This window comes from Apodemus sylvaticus, chromosome 1 (assembly GCF_947179515.1).
Source record: "Apodemus sylvaticus chromosome 1, mApoSyl1.1, whole genome shotgun sequence".
In the NCBI taxonomy this organism is placed as follows: Eukaryota; Metazoa; Chordata; class Mammalia; order Rodentia; family Muridae; genus Apodemus; species Apodemus sylvaticus.
Genome location: NC_067472.1, coordinates 115,879,520 through 115,900,441, shown reverse-complemented (window position 1 = coordinate 115,900,441; position 20,922 = coordinate 115,879,520). Strand labels below are relative to the sequence as shown.

At 42.0% G+C, this 20,922-nt stretch overlaps 1 protein-coding gene across 3 annotated transcripts; it reads right to left on the bottom strand.

Moving 5' to 3' along the window:
- Positions 1-6,733: 6,733 nt before the first annotated feature.
- On the bottom strand, positions 6,734-18,534 carry Tmem126b (transmembrane protein 126B). 3 transcript variants are annotated; one of them, XR_007973539.1, is made up of 6 exons: positions 18,415-18,534; positions 15,149-15,270; positions 13,220-13,413; positions 12,359-12,470; positions 11,521-11,939; positions 6,734-7,446 (listed from the first exon to the last, which is right to left on the bottom strand). XR_007973539.1 is itself a non-coding variant. In XM_052158802.1 (5 exons), the coding sequence occupies exons 1-5, from the start codon at positions 18,493-18,495 to the stop codon at positions 11,756-11,758; spliced, it is 693 nt and encodes a 230-aa protein (XP_052014762.1). In that variant the 5' UTR covers positions 18,496-18,534; the 3' UTR covers positions 6,734-11,755. The 3 variants fall into 3 exon arrangements, 1 of the variants encoding a protein (XP_052014762.1); XR_007973541.1 differs by having other exon boundaries at positions 11,532-11,939; XM_052158802.1 differs by having other exon boundaries at positions 6,734-11,939.
- Between the last annotated feature and the right edge of the window lie 2,388 nt (positions 18,535-20,922).

Below are 20,922 nucleotides of genomic sequence, written 5' to 3'. Positions count from 1 at the left end.
TAAGGAGGTGTAGTGAAAAAGTAGCCGTTCAGAAATAAGGGAGCCGGGCGAGATAGTGCACGCCTTAATCCCAGAATTCAGTAGCCGGAGGCAGGAGGATTTCTGTGAATTCCAGGCCTGCCCGGCCTATGCATAGTGTGCGTTCCAAACAAAGCAGCCAGGATGTAAGTCAACACTACTGCGAACCAATGTTAGAAACTGCTGTCTCAGTTTTCATCTGCATCTGTAAAACAGGAAAGGACAAAATTCTTTACTGGTTATTTTGTAAAATTATGAATAGACTATAAAGACACCTACCAAACTGAAAGTCCTGAAATTATCAGAAGAATGAGTAGATCCCCGTCCCGGAAGACTCCTTCCTGATCCGAGAGGCATCAAGTCAATTCTAGTAAAAAAAAGATTTTACTCAGATTCCTGTGGAACCAAACCCGGGCCCTCTGCAGGAGCAGAAATTGCTCTTAACCACTTAGCATTTTTTCCCCCAACCCTTCTTAACACTTTCCTTATCCGGTGCTGGCATTAGGGTAGCACTGATTTAAGTGTAATTTAGCAACTGTTCGCTTTTGGGAGAGTTTGTATCATTTTGACATCATTTGCTGAATGTTTGGTAGAATCATAACAGGAGACTTCTGAGCTCGGAGTTTTCCTGATTGAGAGGATTGTAATAGAAATTCAGCATCTGTAATAGATATTTTGCTGTTCTACTTTTAGAATGAACCTCGAAACTTTTCTCAGGACAGCTGAAATGTTGGTCTAAGTTTTCAAGTTTATTGGGTTAAACTGTTGATAAATATCCTTGTGTTTTTAATGTCTGTGTATTCTGCAGTGACCTCATGCGGTTTTTCTTGATAGTGTTTTATTGAATCTTTGGATCAGTCTGGCTAATGGATTATAATTATTTTGATCTTTTTGAATATTTTTTTGTTTCACTGTTTTTTTAAAATGTTGGATTTTATGTTTTCAACTTGGATTTTTCTTCTCTGCTACTCATTTCCTATATGTTTTCTTTTTTGAACTCAAAAGCCTCAGAGAGCCTTAGTCCCACTCCTCCTCTTCTTCTCTTGCTCTTCTCTTTTTCTCTTCCTCTCTTCATTGCTTCTTGTTTCCTTGGCTTCTTCCAACCAGTCACACAGGGCATAGCATCTCAGGAAAGATTTACTGGAGGGTCTGGGGCCCGGAGGGACAAATCCAGGGATGGCTGTTTTCTGTCTCCAGGAGCAGACAGCAAGGAACTGGAAGGAAGGGGCAGTGCTTGTATAGGATTCCTGAGGGGCGGAGCTTTTCAGGACAGAGATTTTCAGAGTGAGGATTGGTAGGATTTCAAGTGGTAGAAGCTCAGGAATTGGTGGGTTTTTCTGTTCAGGTATTGGTCGGCTTCTGTAGTGTTAAATAATTATTAAGGTGTACTGCTCCACCAAGCCTCTGCACCACTCCTTCCAAGTATCTGGTAAAGCATAACTCTTAAACTTGAATAGTTAACCAAATATCATTATGTATATAAAACTTATAAAATTATATAATTGCCAATTATATAATGCCAATTTACAATGATAAAGTCTCATCCCAATTATCTAACCGCTCCAAAACACCAGAAATACATCTGAAGCCATCTGGATATCTGCACCTCCTTCTCTGCTCCACTTGTCTCAGCCACCAAGCCCTTCCCACCCCTACCCCCATCCCCCACCCCCCACCCCTGCCCCTCACTTCCCTTAGCTCCTCCTCCTCTCTCCCCTCCAATCACTGGCCTCTCACTGCCTCAATGTGAATGGGTAGGAAATATCTTGCAACAGGCTTCCTGCTCACGGATTGGTGGAATTTTGTGGGAAGCTCAGGGATTGGTGTCTCTTTTTCACCTCCTTTTCCCTGCATCAGGCTAATGGGAGGGTGAGGCTGGGAAGCCCTTCCCAGCTGCAGGTGCCATTTTTATGGGACTGCTGGGGTGTGCGGTGGGTGGGGTGTGGAGAGGAGTTAGTGTCTCTGTAGACAGCTCCTCTGGGACTGCCCCTGCACTGGCTGGAATGGAGCTATGCCAGCGTGGACAGCTCCTGTGACAGCTCCTGCAAGCTGAGAAGATGTCCCCGTACTGCCATTTTGGGACAGCTCCTGTGGGACATTTTATTGTGGCAGCCGTGGGCTGGGGCGGGAAGGAGGGGCCTGGCACTGCTTTGATAGCTTTTGTGGCTCACTGCTCAGGGACTACATGCACACACATGTGCTTACCACTCTAGAGGTGGTGGGACCTGGGAGAATAGAGCTGATCAATGAGGTAAAGTAAAATATCATAAAGCCAGCATTATTCTGAGTATCAGACACTTTTACTCTGAGGGCTAAGAGGAATCAAAAGTGTACCCTCATAAGGTCAAGCCACATGTGGAAGACATGCCTTTGCATACAGGCATGTAACAATGGCCGGTTGTAATGAATACTCCGAGGTAAACTTAACTCCTATCCCCTATACCTGGAGGAGCAAGAAAGCATAACCCAAGTATAATTCTGTATTTTTGAAGAAATTGTGCTCACAAAGCTCTTGCCTACTTCTTAGAGTTTTCTTACAATCATTCTTGGACCATGTTCTGACACACATGCGTGTGTGTGCGTGTGCGTGTGTGTGTGTGTGTGTGTGTGTGTGTGTGTGTGTGTGCACACTTGTTTACATGTGGTTAGCAGAGATCAGCATTGGGTGTCTTCCTCTATTAATTGTTTGGGACAGGGTCTGTATGGAACCTGGAACTCACCAACTCAGCCATAGTAGCTGCCAGCAACCTCAGGATCCTCCTATTCGCCAGTACAGGGATCACAGATGTGCTCACCATACCTAATGTTTTACATAGGTGACAGGGTCCAAATTCAGGTCCTTGGGATACATAAGCTATCATTTTTACTTTCAACATTTTTTAAAAGCAATCTTAAAATCTTTAAAAACAGTAGCATATGCATTTACTCTTCTATTTTTCATTTTCAGGGCTCTTCATTTTCTAAATCTAGAACTCAAAATCTTTTCACATTTCTAGGATACAGATCTTCTGGGGATGAATTTGTGCACATTTTATGAGTCTAGGGAAATCTATTTAGCCTACCTAGTTAAGTATTGGTTTGTAGAAATGCTACTGATTTTGCATGTTGATTTCATATTCTTCACCTTTACTAAGCATATTAGTATGAATAGTTTTTAGTGGATTTTAGGCATTCTGGGTTCACAATGTACCACCTATAAACAAGGACACATGATTCTCCTTTCCCATTTGGATGCTCTTTATTCTCTTTCTTGTCTGATTGCTCTTGCTAGTATTTTATTGGTATTTTGTTGCATAAGAGTGGTGACGAGGTTATTCTTGCAGGAAAAGCATTGCCTTTACCCCTGTGAGAATGAGGTTAACTATGGGACTGCCACATACAGCATTTATTATGATGAGATGTATTTCTCCAATATTTAATCTGCTCAGTTTTTTATCATGAAGGCATATTGAATTGTTTCAAACGTTTTCTCTGCAACCATTGAAACAATAATATATAGCGTTGTCCTAAGTTAGTGGGATGTATTTCACTTACTGATTGGTGTGTGTTGAACCATTTTTGCCTTCTCAGAACACATCCCACTAGATGGGACATCATCTTTTTGATACATTGTTGGTTTGCTATGTACATTAATCTACATTAAAAACTTTTACATTTATTTACTTAGTATTTGTCTGTGATTGCTGATCAAGGTGCATATATAGAGGTCACAGAACCATGTTTAATCCTACTACTATGTGTGTTCTAGAGATTGAACTCAGGTTGTCAGATTTGGCAGCAAGAGCTATTACTGACAGTCTTAATTACTGCATTATTGCTGTGAGGAGACACCATGACCAAGGCAACTTTAAAAAGAAAGTGTTTTAGTTGGAGGCTTGTTTATAGTTTCAGAGGGCTAGTCCATTATCATCATGGTGGGGAGTGTAGTGGCAGGCAGGCAGGCAGGCAGGCAGGCAGGAATGGTGCTAGAGCAGTAGCAGAGAGCCCACAGCTGATCTACAAACAGAGAATGGAGAGGGAAAGGGGGAGGGAGGGGGGAGAGACAGACAGACAGACAGGCAGAGAGGGGAAGGAGGGAGGGGGAGAGAGAGGGGGAGGGGGGAGGGATGGGAGAGAGAAACAGGAGGGGAGAGATAGAGAGAAGGGGGAGGGAGGTAAGGAGAGAGGAGAGAGAGAGAAGGGGAGGGAGGGAGGAGAGAGAGAGAGAGAGAGAGAGAGAGAGAGAGAGAGAGAGAGAGAGAGAGAGAAAGAGAAAGAGAGAGAGATTTGTTATAACATGGCCTTTTGAAATTTAAAACCCACCTCCTTCAACTAGGTCACAACTCCTAGTTGTTCTTCAACAACCCACCAAACAGGGACTAAGCATTCAGATGTATGAGCCTATCAAGTTCTCATTCAAACCACCACAACCACGTACCAATATTGCTGGTGATAGCAGCTCTAATGGTAGCCACTATAGTCTGATTTTGTTCCCACAGTCATTTGCTGAAGCCCTACCTTCTGTGGTGGATTGAATGAGATGTCCTCAATAGTCTCACAAATTTGAATGCTTGACCGTTGGTTGGTGGTGCTGTTTGTGGGGCTTAGCAGGTGTGGCCTTGTTGGAAGAAGTATGTCTTTGGGCACAAGCTTTGAGATTTCAAAAGCCCCATGAGTTTCCAGTTGCTGTTCTCTGCTTCATGTTTATATTCAAGTTGCAAGCCCTCAGTTTCCTGTTCCTCAGCCTTCATTCCTCCATCATGTATTCTAACCTTCTAGAGCCCAAACTCTACTACAAGTTGCCTTAGTCGTGTGTTTACTATTATATTACTATATATTATATTATGTTATGTTTGTTATGTTGTTATATTATATTATATATTATTATATGTATGTATTTGTCTCAGGATTTCCATTGCTGCAAAGAGACACCATGACCAAGGCAAATCTTATAAAGGACACTGTTTAATTGGGGCTGGCTTACAGGTTCAGAAGTTCAGTGCATTATCATCAAGGCAGGAGCATGGCAGCGGTCAGGCAGGCATGGTGCAGGCAGAGCTGAGAGTTCTACATCTTCATCTGAAGGCTGCTAGCAGAATACTGACTTCTAGGCAGCTAGGATGAGGGTCTTAAGCCCGCACCCACAGTGACATATCTATTCCAACAAGGCCACACCTCTTTATCATGCCACTCCATGGGCCAAGCATATACAAACCACCACGTATTAATAGAAAAGTAATGCACCCTATAAGGCGATAGTGTTAGGAAGTGGGGGTCTTTATAATGTAGTTAGGACTTTGCCCTTGAGAATAATATTAGTATTTTTATACAAGAGACCCCAGAGACTTTGGATGCTCCATCCCCATGAAATAACACAATAAAAAGGAGCCACTTTGATACAGAAGGCTGGCCTTCCCTAGACACCTGTCTTAGAGTGTGATTAAACACCATGACCAACTCATCTTGTGGAAGAAAGAATTTATTTGGTTTATGCTTCTATATTACTGTTCATCATTTAAGGAAGTGAGTCAGGACAGGAACTCTTACAGGGTAGGTGCATGGCTCCAGAAGCTGATGCAGGGGCCATGGAGGAATACTGCTTATTGGCTTGCTCATCATGGCTTGTTCAGTCTGCTTCCTTACAATGCCCAGGACCACCAGCACAGGGATAGACCATCCACAATGACACCCCCCAACCCTATCAATCACTAACCAAAGACCCTGTAGCTGTTACATACTGCCTCTTATGGAGGCATTTTCTCAATTTAAGTTCTCTCCTTTAGGATTACTGTAGCTTGTGTCATATTGACATAAAACTAGCCAGGGCAGCACCAAAACAGCAAGTTCCTTGATCTTGGATTTTTCATCCTTCAAGTTGTGAGAACATCCTGCTGCTTATAAGCCTGTTGGTGACATTTCTTTCAGTGTCTCAAATAGACTGACAGCAGCTAACAGACTTCCTGAGAGCTGGGTACTGTTTTGATCTCTCTATCCTGTTTAACCATGCATGTGAGTTTTAATCCTCATTTCAGTGAAGTAGCTTACTCAGAGTTGTCCTATGATCAGTAGTAAAGCTGGGATTTGATCCAGTATATACTTTTCATGGATGTGCTATTTACCTCTAGAACCTTGCTACTTTCCAATGACTATTTCAACTTCACCTTTGGGCTGGACCTAACAGGCCATTTTTGATTGTAGAAAATATACATGTGTGCATGTTTGTGTGTGTGTGTATGTGTGAGTGTGTGCTTGCCTGTGTTCATGCATTGACACCTGAGGAGCACATCAGGTTCTTCCTTTATTATTCTGTCTTATGCCTTTCGAACCAGGGTCTTACTGAATTGGACTTTGTGGGTTTCAGCAAGGCTGGTAGACATAAGACCCACAGTTCCTTTTGTCACTGCCCCATTCAGCACTGGTATTATAGGCATGCATGGGGTGTGATGCCTAGCTTGTTATGTGGGTGTATGGTCCTCTCATCTGAGCAACAAGTGCTCTTAAACTTGGAACCATTTCTCTAGCCCTAGAAAAGACAGTGTAAAGTAAGTATGGTGTGGTGACTCAGTTTTCAAATGGCAGAGGAAATGAAGAAATGCCAACCTTGCTGTATTTCCAGTGATATCAGTTTCTGTTACAGACTGTGGGTCTGCTTAGGGATATCTAGGGTCTTCTGGTCCAGGAAGGCACAGGTCCGGCTGAGATGACAGACAGAACAAACCACGCACACACAGAGGCAGTTTGAACTGAATGTATTTTGGAGCTATAAGGCAAGGATTTTTATACAGGAAGAGTTGGTATTACCATTTCAAAAGATGTAGCCAGTGGGGCAGGCACAATTATCATAGCCATTTGGTACAAGGAAATGCAACATCAGGAACAAAGTTCTCAAGAAACAGATACAGAGGATCAATTTACAGATGCCATCAAACTTCCTGATTAGAATACAGAGTCACTCATAGTTTACAGTAAACCTTCAAAGACTTTGAAGTTTCTTATACCACCTGGGTCTTAACAAGTTCTTGTGAGAAATCCTTATCTAACATTTAGCCTTCTATCTTGTGAAACAAAACTTCCTGAGTAAATCAATGCTTTCAGTACCTGTAGTGCCCGAGCCATCCTCATATACATATGCACAGCCATAAAAACCTGTATGTAGTTAGAAGGTAGTAATTATGTAAACAACTATGAAACAAGACATTGTAATTCTGAAAAGGGGGTTTGGCAGGTCAGTGAGTTGACTTCAAAGACCGGATTATCAGCCAGGCCTTAAGAATCCCGGTGAAGAGAGAAAAGGAGGAAGTCAAGGCAAACAGCTACTAGAGAACTAAGGGCTCATTTTAAATAGCCAAAAAGTAAGAGAGTACGGTAAATTGCCAGGTGAGATTATCAGGTTCTTCAGCTTCCAGAGAGTTCCGTTCTTCCCAGGAGACATTTCTTTTCCGCTTCTGTCTGTAAAATATCATTTTTACAGACATCACTGGGCCACCGAGACAAGTTTCTAATATAATCATATACAAGAATGACCTGTCGGGGGGCTGGAGAGATGGCTAATCGGTTAAGAGCACTGGCTGCTTGCTTTTCCTGAGTTCAATTCCCAGCAATCGCATGGTGGCTCATAGCCATCTGTAATGGGATCCGATGATGCCTTCTTCTGGTGTGTCTGAAGACAGCTACAGTGTACTCATATAAATGAAATAAATAAATCTTTAAAAAAAAAAAAAAAAGAATGACCTGTGCGATTTTATCCCATAGCTTTTCTTATCAGTATTTGTTTTCAGAATGAAGATATACAGTTCAGGAATGTTTTAGCAGATTCCAAAAAAAGTACTGCGAATTCTTTTGTTTAGATTTTTTGTCCCTCTTGAGACCAGTGATCAAATCATTACACTTCTGGTTTTTAATATATGACATACAGATGTATGACATTTAAATTGTAAGCAAAGACAATCTATGTAAATAAGAGCATGCTTAGTACACTGATTGGGGTAGAGAGTAGAGGGATGTCTTTCTGTAGGAGACATAGACCTCCTTATGTTCACAGATAACACAGGGGCAGTGGTTCTCAACCTTCCCAATGCTGTGACCCGTTAATACAGTTCCTCAGGCTGTGGTGACCCCCACCCCAAAATTATTTTCATTGCTACTTAATAACTGTAAACTGTAACAAATCGTAAATATTTTAGGAGACAGAGGTTTGCCAAAGGGGTCATGACCCACAGGTTGAGAAGTGGCTAAGTAATATTAAAACACATGGAGTTGTCTGGTTAAAGGGAGAGATGTATAACCTGTTTTCCACCCAGAAGGCTCTGAATGGGCGTGATCAATAGCCTGGTGACCTTTGTGCTATTTGTGTGGCCAAGGCCACACTGAATTCCCCCCACCCACTCATATCATGAGCTTGCTTTTCCCAGCCAATCTATAGAGCTTATCTTTATGAAAGATGTCACATGTAGTCTACAAAGAGTTTTGATGTAGTCATGTCTTAAGCTTTGTTGTATGTATGGAGTTGTTTATCACTAGGAGACTTTTGTGCTGTGCTTAAACATGCCTAAAATAAACTACACAAGGTCAGACTCTTGAGGTTTGCACCAACACTGACTTCTGAGTCACTGATGTTGGATCATCACTCTGCTGGCCACAGAGAGCCCCTACAACGGCTGCTTAATGTGTGGGCCTTGACTCTTGGAGAAGGTAAGAACATTTTTCTGTAAATAGAAATAGAGAGTAAGAGTTTAGTCCTCTTACCAAAGGGTCCCAACTGTAACTGATACAATGAAATAAGCATGGTTTTTTCTCAGTCCTCTGGGGTAAAGCATTTTATGGTTATTGAGATGTTTGCCAAGATCTAGAGGAACAAATTATTCAGAGTAAGAACTCTGCAATTTTGTGACTGTAAAATTCAACTCCTTATTTCCTAAACAAGGAACCACTTGTGTTAGTAAATGGAAGCACATAGGAGCTAATGCAAAAGGAGCCCAGAAAGGGGAATAAAATCCCTGTCAATTATTTTGCAATCTAGAATTCAGTAATGTATTGGCCCTTTTCAGGAGGACCATTAAAAAAATATCAGCTGGACACATCTTGGCAGAGCCAGGCGTGTGACTCTGAAGCCACTTCTTGTGATACTGAGTCAACTGTGTTCAGGGCTGGCCTTCATGTGCGATCTGACTAGAATCCAGAGCCCTCCAGCTCTGCAACCTGTTCTGCTGCCCATCTGGAGCCCAGTGGGGAGGGGTGTCTAATGACAGCTTGAGTCAGGCAGCAGCACTGCTACATGAGTTTAGTTTTTGTTTTTCTTCACAGTGGGAATGACCCACTGTAAATTGAAGTGTCCCCTTTATGGAGAACATTTAAAACAGGTGTACTGGCTGGTTTTGTGTGTCAACTTGACACAGGCTGGAGTTATTACAGAGAAAGGAGCTTCAGCTGGGGAAGTGCCTCCATGAGATCCATCTGTGGGCATTTTCTCAATTAGTGATCAAGGGGAGAGGGCCCCTTGTGGGTGGTGCCATCCCTGGGCTGGTAGTCTTGGGTTCTATAAGAGAACAGGCTAAGCAAGCCAGAGGAAGCAAGCCAGTAAGAAACATCCCTCCATGACCTCTGCATCAGCTCCTGTTTCTTGACCTGCTAGAGTTCCAGTCCTGACCTCCTTTGGTGATGAACAGCTGTGTGGAAGTGGAATAAACCCTTTCCTCCCCAACTTGCTTCTTGGTCATGATGTTTGTGCAGGAATAGAAACCCTGACTAAGACAACAGGTTATATATTCTTCCCTTTGAAGAGACAACCCTGTGTGTTTATTTGTGAGCCCAAGGACCGCCATGCATTCTCCATTTTACTTAACTTTTTATTGATTGTGAATTTCATTCCGTGCACCCCTGTAGTGGGAAGTATTTAAAAAAAGAGTACTGTCCTGCCAGACCTCTGCACCACTCCTTCCAAGTATCCAGTAAAGCATGACTCCTAAATTTGAATAGTTAGCCAAATATATTTATGTATAAGAACTTCCGATTTCATAATGCTATTTTACAATGTTAAAGTCTTATCCCAATATTTCTAACCTCCCCAAAACATTAGAAATATGTCTGAAGCTATCTGGATATCTGCGTCTCCCTCTCAGCTTGGTGGGGTCCACCAAGCCTCTCTCCCTCCTTAGCTCCTCCTCCTCTCTCTCCTCCAATCACTGGCCTCTCACTGCTTCAATGTGAATGGATAAGAAATATCTTGCAACACACCCCAATCTTACTCATCTCATCGCCCTTTTGTACACACTCTTCCCTTGCAACCTATTGACAAAAGAAAAAATCTCATTGTGGAAGCTATAGTGTCACAGTGTGTCCCACAATACACCCTTTTGTCTACACTTCTTTACTTGCAAGTGTTCATTGCAATGAATCACTGGTCTGGGGTGAGGTTCTCCTACACGGTCCATACTGGATCCTCATCAGGACTACTCTCAAATATTCTGTTGTTGCCTCGTGTTATGGAAACCCTGCAGCTTTGGACCAGCCCTCTTCATGCACTCCAGCAGTTCACAGATGGGGCAGATAACAGTGTGTGCCATCTCAAAGCCCTGGGTCTGGGCCTGGTTGGTAGCGGAGCTGGTCAGCCCGCCAGCTCCCTCGCACCTCCACCACTCCGGCGAGCTCTCCAGCACTGCCCCAGCTAGCTCACCCAGTGCTGCAAGGGGCAGTCAGCTCTCCGCTCTCATGTCCCGGCTCACTGCAATCCCAGCAACCAGGGACAGCTCTACCTTGCTTTCTGGGCTAAGTGCAGGACCCACTCTCCTAAGTGCTGCAGCTGGTGAGGTGCGAGACCAGCATTCTTGTTCTGATGCCTTCTGGGCCAGCTCTCCCAGGATGCGCAGGTGGAGGGTGGAACCTGCACAGCCCTCAGACATCAACATGGCCCCAGAGAAGTCCACTAGTCTTTGGTGGTAACAAACCCCCTGCTGCTGCAGAGCCTTGGACCCAGACATGGCCCTTGGGAGCAGCCCAGGCCAGGACTCACCATAGCCTTAGGTGGCATCACTGGCTACTCACATCAGGCTGCGCCTCACTCCTCTCAAGGCTCCAGCTCTGCCTCTCTCCACTGTGCAGCATCCTTCTGCCTCTCCCCTCTCTCCATTTACTCGCCACTCTCCATTGTAGTGGCACCTGGGGCCTTTGGGGTTATCTCAGGAGTGCAATGTCCTGCCCAGGCAGGGGACATGTTGGGTGTGGTCTGCCCACCTAGGCCCTGTGGTACTGAACTGGGGGTCATCTCAGGCTTGCTCTCACCTTCTATATTTTCCCACATTTTCCTTTCTTGTGACCTTCCAATTCCTCCATTAACATTTAGCTCATGTTACTTTTCCCTGAAACATCCTCCGCCTAAATAGTTAACAGTTACAGTCTCAGCTCCCTCAAAATATGTGTGTATCTCTCACGCCATCTTATAAGATGTGTTCATATTTCTTACTTCTCTTCTAAGAAGTCTTTCTTTAGAGATAATTTCTTATTACACACATAGTGTGTGACACATACCAAATACTCACTGTATCTGTACTGTCAGATCTGAGGCTCCAAACCCATTCCTATATACAATGAAGAAATAAAGAAGAAACTTATGTTTGTTTAACATTTGTAACATTCATAATTACTGAGTATCTGATATATACTAGGCAAAAGTAGCAGAGTTACTTTTCACTCTTAGACCAGTGGTAAAGTCTGTATTATAAAGAAGTTCATTCCACTGAACCGGCCTCCACTAATTCTTTGGTTAGTCATCAGGCAAAGGCGTTGCATGTGCTTTTTCACATACACTGTAGTGATGTAAGCCATTAAACACTCCCAATAATATCTGAAAGAACAGAGGAATGGCCATTGCTTTCATCCCAGTTTGACAAAGGAGCAACCAATGGAGTATAACTCTTCCCTTTGGTGGCAGCCGAACAGTCTGATACCTGAAAATGGAAAACAGTCAATGATGTCTCTGGGACTGATATGCTATCAAATGTTACTAGTTTCTCCTAGTCATTTCCGGTCTATGTTTATCATGCTAGTAGGCTATTTTGTTTTGATTAGCCTGTAGCTAAAGAAAAAAGAGTTTATCAAGACCACCCCCTCAATAATAGGAAGGAGTAATAGGAATAAAAGGAAGGAATAATAAGAGAAAGGGCTGGGAAGATAGTTCAGTCAGTAAAATGCTTGCTATGCAATATGAGGACCAAAGTTTGATCCCCAAAACCCACCACACACACACACACACACACACACACACACACACACACACACACACACACACACACAGGGAAGGGGGGAGGTATGGGGACAGGTGAGCAAGAATAAAGAAAAGCGGAAGGGAAGGAATGGACAGACTTACTTAACTGCCAAACGTCCGTTTTTATAAAAAGCCAAAGCACTGGGATATGAAACACCACACGCTACACCAATCAGCGAACATCTGAGCACACAGCTTTCCTTGCTTATGCTACCTAGGAAGTGAGAGAAAAGTTAGTTTCCCTTTAAGATTTAGGATAACTATTAAAATGAAGCTATCCATCAAAGCACACTTTCTTTGCTATTTGCAACCACAGGTAAACAGTAGATAGATAGTAGTAGTAAGCCTGGTATTTAACAGGCTTAACTGCATTTTGTTTTGAATTACTATTGGCAAATTACTATTACTACGGAGAATTACTATTTATGTGTTCTTTTTTTGTTTTATTTTATTTTTCGAGACAAAGCATTTCTGGGTAACAGCCCTGGCTTTCTAGGATCTTGCAGACCAGTCTGGCCTCAGACTCACACATATTCAAATGCCTGCCTCCCAGATGCTGGGATTACACTTCTGTATGCTGTTGACAGAAGCAATGCCACAGTAAGAATACTAAACTACCCTGCCATATACTTGGACATGTGTATTTTTTATTATGTGTCAGGTATAATATGCTAGTTCCCAGGAATATAACTGTCATTAAAAAGAGACCTCTGGGTGAGCATGGTCTCACATTCCTTTAATCCCAGCACTAGAAAGGCAGAGGCAGAGGCAGTGGCAGTGGCAGAGGCAGGTGGATCTAGTTTGAGGCCACCCTGGTCTACACAGCAAGTTCCAGAACAGCCAGGGCTATACACAGAAATCCTGTCCTGAAAGAGAGAGAGAAGTTTGAGTATTGCAAACATTTGTTAATGAGTACCTTTAATTTGTTATAGCTACATTATACATTGATGAATTTAAATTTACCTGATTTCAAAGCATCAGTTACAAAGAGCTTGTAAGAAACAATGGTAGCCAAAAATGGAAGTGTAGTCAAGGATGCATAGGTCTTCAAAGCTTCATATTTAACCTTGAAACTGTTTCTGAAAATTAAGTTTGCCATTATGCCAGACAAACTACTACATGTTCCGAAGACTAAAGTTCCATTTATATTTAAAGTCCTAACAGAAACAAAGAGAAAAGTTTAATGTAACATTCTTGAAATGAGTCACATGCTTACTTAGCATCTAATATTTCTTGTTATTAAAATAATTGTCTCAAAGAAAAATACTGTTTAAAATCATCTAGAAAAAAAGCTATTTCACATGGTTAGCCTGTCTAGAAAAGAACTATTTATGAATTGGTCCAGATACTTCTAAAATAATTTGTCTGTGGTTTATAAAACTTCAGTGAACGAGATCTGCCATATTTGGTTTTACCTAATTCTGGCTCCTACTGAATGAGGGAGGAAAGCTCTAAAGCATAACTGTCCTCTAACTTACTCTTGAGTTCTTTTGTGCCATAGCCTTTCTGCATTCTCTAGTCCTTCTTGTCCCCCAGTACTTTGGTTGAGATCATCAGCACCAGTCTCAGTCAGAGCTCACACTAGTATTGCCTGCTAGCTTGCTCTGGGGATCAGATCACTTGTCGTTGCCTCGAAGGCTTGAACTGCCACACCCACCTCAAATTTCTATGGGTTTCTGGGGGATCCAAACTGCATTGCTCACACATGCAGAGCTTTGACCACTAAGTCATCACCCCAGCCTTGCTAAACTGACTAATCATAACTGTCCATCAGTAAAATACAAGTAGCCTTCATGGGCTGGAGAGATGACTCAACGGTTAAGAGCACCAACTGTTCTTCCGAAGGTCCTGAATTCAAATCCCAGCAACCACATGGTGGCTCACAACCATCTGTAACAAGATCTGATGCCCTCTTCTGGAGTGTCTGAAGACAGCTACTGGGTACTTACATATAAAATAAATCTTTAAAAATAAAATAAAATAAAATAAAATAAAATTTACAAGTAGTCTTCACAATGGTTTCACACTAATTTTAATTTAAAAAATATTTGTACAAGTAATATCTCAGCAATAAGTTTGGGCATTTTTTTTTAAGAAGCAAAAAAGAAGGGGTTTGGTTCCCAGGATCCACATCCGAGGGCTTGCAACAGCCTCAACAGTTCCATTAGATCCAGAGCGCTTTTCTAGCTCTCTCTGGAAGCTTTCTAGCATGTGCAGACATAAATGGCATACGATCACACAGACACACACACACACACAGACACACACACACACAGAATAAGTCTTACAAAAAGAAGCAAAAGAAACTACCCATAGTCTAACAAACCAATATTTCAATTCATTGCCATTTCTGTCCAGTTCATTACCAACTCAATACATTGTTTTTCTCTTTCTCCATGAATTATGTACTAGATGTGTTTTCAGGATTTCTGTAAAGGTGTCTTTTGTAACTTCACTGTTGCCCATTTTTCTCAACTCTACCACCCGCATACATACATATCTAGACTAGTAGTTCTCAACCTTCCTAATGTTGTGACCTTTTAATACAGTTCCTCTTTTTTGGTGACCCTATACCATAAAGTTATTCTGTTGCTACTTCATAACTGCAATTTTGTTACTGTTATGAATTGTAATATAGACATATGCTATGCAGGATATCTGAGATACAACCCCCAAAGGGGGCATGTCCCATAGAGTAATTCCAAAAGAAACCGAAAGCCTAAAGGAAAAACATTTTGGCAAAATGTTATAGAGTGAAACTGCCCAGGAAATAAAACTTTCAAGGTGACAAACAGAAGCAAAAAAAGCAAGTCATTTCTTAACCCTCAGTGACTGGGAATAGGAAGGACATGCAAGTAAAGTCATTGAATCAGTTATCACTGTGTCTCTTACTCATCATTTCTATAATATTCAAACTTCTTTTCTATAATTTCAGTGATTATTGGGCTTCTGAACTTTGCATCTCCTAGAGAAGGAATCAGCTGTCCATGTTTATTAAGTGTCATCTTGATGTCCTGGAAAACACAAAATTCCAGAATCACAATAGCTAACTACACTAATATTAAATAACATTTTATAAAACTATATTCAGACTAAGTACATTAGAGTCTAGGAATGTTCTAGGTACTGTGTTATCTGCTTTCACACATTTAAAAAAACAGTTCAATCAACATTTTCTGCGCTCTTAACTGTTAAGAGATGGGTTTGTTTTTGAGTTACATACAAATTGAGAACATGAATATTTCTGTGTTTACATATGTGGTGGGCTGAAGAAGAATAGCCTCCCCCTGCCCCCCAGGCTCACATGTTTGTATGCTTAGTTATCCGGTAGTGGCAGTGGCATTATATGAGCGTTTAGAAGGATTAGGAGTTGTGGTTTTGTAAGGAAGTATTTCACTAGGCATGGGCTTTGAGATTTCAAAAACCTACGCCAGGTCAGGTGCTTCTCTGTCTGTCTGCCTGCTTGCCTGCCTGCCTCTGCTGCCTGTGATTCAGGATATCATTTTTCAGCTCCAGGGCAGTTAAAATGATAATGGACTAACTCTTTGAAACCATAAGCAAGTCTTGAACTAAATGTTCTGTTTTATAAGAGTTGCTGTGGTCATGGTGTCTTTTCACAGTGTTAGAACAATGAGTAAGACAATAGATTAGAAAACTGGGTTTCAGAAAGCTTGTCTTGCTACTGAGATGGTGATTTTGTTTTCCTTCAGCACAGCTTCCTCTGTTCATTCCAGAAGAGTAGAAGGCCCTGCTTTTTTTTTTTTTTTTTTAATTCTCTTGAAGTAACAGCAGAAATAATACCAGCATGTTGACAATGATTTATCATTGTCTTAGGGTTTTATTCCTGTTCAGAGAAACCATGACCAAGGCAACTCATAAAGAAAAACATTTAATGGGCTGGCTTTCAGTTTCAGAGGTTTACTGCTGACTGACAATCCCTGAGGTTTAGTCCATTATCATCGTGGAGGTACACATGGTGGCATGTAGGCAGACTTGACCTGAAGGCAGCAGGAGACTGTGTGTCACACTGGGTGTAGCCTGAGCACAGAGAGCCTCAAAGCCCACCTCCCACAGTGACAAACTTCTTCCAACAAGGCCACACCCACTTTTTTAAAAAATATTTTTATTTTCTATATTCTTTGTTTACATTCCAAATGATTTCCCCTTTCCCAGATCCCCCCTCCCATATGTCCCATAAACCTTCTTCTCTCCATCCATTCTCCGATCACCTCCCTCCTTTTTCTCTGTCCTTATATTCCCCTCCAACGCTAGATCAATCCTTTTCAGGATCAGGACCCTCTCCATACTTCTTCATGGGAGTTATTTGTAATGCGATTTGTGCCTTTGGTATTCAGAGCTTCTAAGGCCACACCTTCTAATAGTGCCACTCTATGAGCCAAGCATTCAAACACATGAGTTCATAGGTTCCATTCCTATTCAAACTACCACACTTGCCTTCTCTCACGAAAGCCAGAAGCTCACAAAGGAAACTGCAATTTATTTTTTAATCTCTTGCAATTTCCTTTGTGAGTTTCTGGTTGTACATAAGACTTTTGTGTCTTTGTGGAAATCCTTTGGTCCGATGACATTATGTACCTTAGGAGTATTTCATTTCATTCAAACAAGGATATATGGACACTTCCTGCAAATCCTAATTTTTGGTTGTAAATATTTACTTATTTCATCAGTGAGAGGTCTACTGATTCAAAGTTCAGTGCTTTTTATTTTTTGCTTTGCATTTTCTAGATTAATCCATGAAAAGTTATAACGTCAAAGGCTCACTACAGATGACACATTAACATTTATATAAATGAGCATATAATAAGCCTAAAATTAATGAAAAAACAATGAAGCCTGACTCCAGGAAATCAACACATACAAAATATGGGTTCCTTGATCTTCTTAAGGTGTTTTACAGTTCATCAAATGACCAGTTTTTCTGCCTCAACACAAAACAGCATTTAAGTTAGTTCTTTTTCTTTAAGATAGTTCAGAAAGATAGTGGGGCGGGGCAGAGCAGGCATAAAATACTTTACAAATTATAATTTTTTTTTTTTTTTTAGGGACTAGACTTAAATCTTTTGCTTTTTCCCCTTCTGCTATCCAAATAGAAAAATGGAAGAAGAAATAGTATTTTCTAAGAGAATTCTCTACCCAATCATCTTGTGTACAGTGAAGGCAGATATCAATAGCATCATGGCTAATTAAAAAACCTTAGAGAAATTTTTGTTCTGTTCTCATCCAATTCCCCGAACAGTCATCTTCACCACCCACAGAAAATTTCCAGGCCTTTGAAACAGCTCTGGAGAAAGGGGTACCCACAATTATGGCTGCAGGACAGTCAATACTGAAATAATCAAAAGCAACAGCAAATATTTTTGGCATCTGGCATTTGCAAGGTTTTTGCTACACTCTCCTTAATTAAGGAGATATAGATTATTAACTTGGCCAGAGGTTGCTTATTTATTTATTTATTTATTTATTTTTTTAACTTATTTTTGTGCTGTTGGGAAAAAAGCCCGGGCTTCAGGCCTGATAAAGTGCTCCATCCTCAGAATCCTAGGAAGTCTTTCAGCAAGAACTTAAAATGAAGATTTTTTTGCCATAATCAACTTTTTATCTAAGAGTTAAGGAAGTTCAAAGTTACTCAACCGATCAGATGAGCATCCTTGTACAAGTAAGTACATCTGCAAAAGTCTGCAAAGTGTATGTGTGTTATATTTTTAAGTGTATTATTTGACCTTCAGAATTTTACTCAGCATTCTCACATGACTTATCCAGCCATGGTGTATATCAGCTTCTCAGGTAATCAAAAGAGTAAATGCATTCAAGAATCCATCATAACCTGGCGTTAAATCAGGACACACCGAATCAATAAAAGGCAGGAGACTTGAAACAGAATGAGAGAAATAGAGGTCGGGCTGGGTGGGGTAAGGCGATAAAGTATTTGTAATTTAAGAAAAGTCAAGTAAAAAGGTCCTCGAGGAAGAGAAACAAGCTACGTATAATCCGGCGCAGAGTTCAGGTCAACGTTGTTAGGAATTAGATATTTGATAACACCCTGCATAAAGTCGGGACCAACTCTCTCTATTTGCTCAAATCCTTCCCGTTCATCATCTCCGAGGAGGCGACCCACAACAGCCTAGATTTCCGCCTACCTGGGGCGCTTCCCTATTTCCCTCCTGCACCACACCAACATCCCTCGATTCAGGACAACTTCGTCGCTCGGACGCCGCCATGTTGGCGCCTCACGTGACTGCCAGGAGGGCGTGGCCGGAGCGCCTGGGGCGGGACTTGCAGCTGGCTGACAGCTCCTACCTTTAGCCCGGCCCGCCCCCACCCAGTCAAAAGCCGCGCCCTCCAGCCGGGCGGAGATTGGGCGTGGCGTCCCAAAACTTCGACCTCTAATTGGCTCCGAGGAGGGTCCAGGGTCCCGCCCCTAGCCAGCCTTGCCTTGTCCTCTGCCAATTTGTCAGCCCGGCCAACCTGAAGGGAACAAGGGGCGTTTCGGGCGCAGGCCTGTTGCTGCGTGCCTTCTTCTCTGGGTGGCTGGGGCAGCCGAACCCTGGTAGTTCCTTGGGCCTGGTCGGTGTGTAGAGGCTGTGGCTTCTTGGCTTCCTCCTCAGAGCCTCCAGCCTGCCTCCCCGGCGCGGCCACAGCAGCACGGGCTAGCCTGCTCTCTCCAGTCTTCAGTCCCCATAGTCCACCCTCAAGCCCCGCTTGGAAAAAGTCCAGTTAGAAATCTCCCCTTGCCTTGCTCCCCTGAAGAGCCCTGGTCGGCCAGTGTTTCAGGGGTGGAGGGTGCTGCGAGGAGGTCAGGCGCGCTTCCGTGCACGTGAAATGCCCAGCAGCGTCTGCCAGACCCGCAACCCCCGACCCTCCAGTCTCCATGTCTTAGGCAAGCCAAATTCGAGAGTTATATAATTTCTAGTGCTGCTGTTTCTCTTGCCCGAGGAAACACTTCATCGCGTGGAGGGTGCAGGACATTTCGGTGCTCTTCTGTATAAGATCGGGGTGTGGGCAGGGGTGGCCAGCGGTGGCAGAGAAATGTCTTTTCTGCAAAAGGAAGGTGGGTAGATTGGAGAGAGACTGAGAAAGGGTGGATGTGGAAGCCAAACAGCTGCACTCCCATTTAGGAAATCGCGGACTATTTGCATAGTGTGTGATTGCATGCCTAATACTACTACAGCGTCTCTGAAAACACCTTTGGGGGAAGGTTTGGTTTCTCCTTTCCAGCAGCCCCAGTGTTTTTCCTCTCCGGATAGGAAGCTGCTTGTTTGCGAAGAGATGGCATGATGTGAATGACTCCAGTGTGAAGAAGTCTGCTTCGCCAAATCATCCTGCATCAAGTGCCCATTGAATAGCACTGTCACTTTAATGTCTCCATGCCAAGGGATTGCTTTCCTTCTTTTCAATCCTCTCGGTTAATACACGGGAGGATCAGGATCTGAGGGGCATTAAGGATCAAGCCTTGGAGGCTTGGAGAGCACAGAAGAAAAATAGGAAAGTGACAAGCTGGATCCTGTTTTACTGAGGGGGCGAGATTCAGAACCAGTAAATAGAAGGGGGCCTTTGAATCTCTCTTCTGCCCCAGAAAACTGTCCAAACTCACACACCCCTGAAAAGACCAGAGTAAGATGTTTTTAAAAGTATTTTTGAAGGGGAAGTTTAAACTTTTTCCTAAAAATTGATGCTCTTTATTACCAACCATCTCAATCATGTATAAATTAATAAGACAACGGTCCTAAAATTGGTTTGTGCCTTAATCAAGTTAGTTATTGAACATCTAAAAGTGTTGCTGCCTGAAGAGGAGTTTTAATACCATTTTCTATGCGTATGATAACTTTCTCAGCTTTTAAAACAGGAATATATATTTTACAAAAATTGAAAAACTTGCTTTTTTTTTTCTTTGAGCACCGTGGACAGTGTAAAATGTTTGGTTGTGGAGAAATGCACCATTTTTTTCTTTATTTGAAATAGAAGACTCAGCCTGGATATCAAGGCTGAACCGTGAAGAGATTTGCAACAGTTAACCTGGCTCCATCTCCATTCAGCTGGATCAAGCAGAGACTTGAAAAGAGATCTTGAGTCCAGAGTCAGTGGAGAGACCAAGAATGCCAGTCAAGAAGAAAGGTGGGCTATGAGGTTCATACATAACATGATTTTCCCTTTTCTTGGCTATGTTTTTTGTAATTTAAATTGTATTCTATTGAAGAGCAAAATTTTGCTTGGATTTGACTAAATACCTACTGCAATAAATATCTGCTCAGTAGTACCTTTTCAGTAATATTTTGTTATAGTAAAGTTAAGATAATATTATAGATATATGTGCATTAATAAATCAGGTTGTTAATGTCACCATTTATAATCAGATTAGATTTGGTGCTAGAGGTTTGGAGTTTAAAGCTCAGTTTAAATAATCTTTTAAAAAGAAACTTGGAGTTTTCCCCCATGAGTTTGATATTTATTGAATGATTATGTAGGTGTAACCTATGGTAATATTTGTAAAATTATAGCGTTATTTTTTATACTTAGAAATAGACCCCATATTTGAGTTTATTCCAGTGTTAAGTCTTCACTTTTATGGTAATTCACAACTTTGATAATTTATTTTGTGTTATTCAGTAAAATGTTTTGGGAAATTCCCTCAAATAAAGCTTATGCTT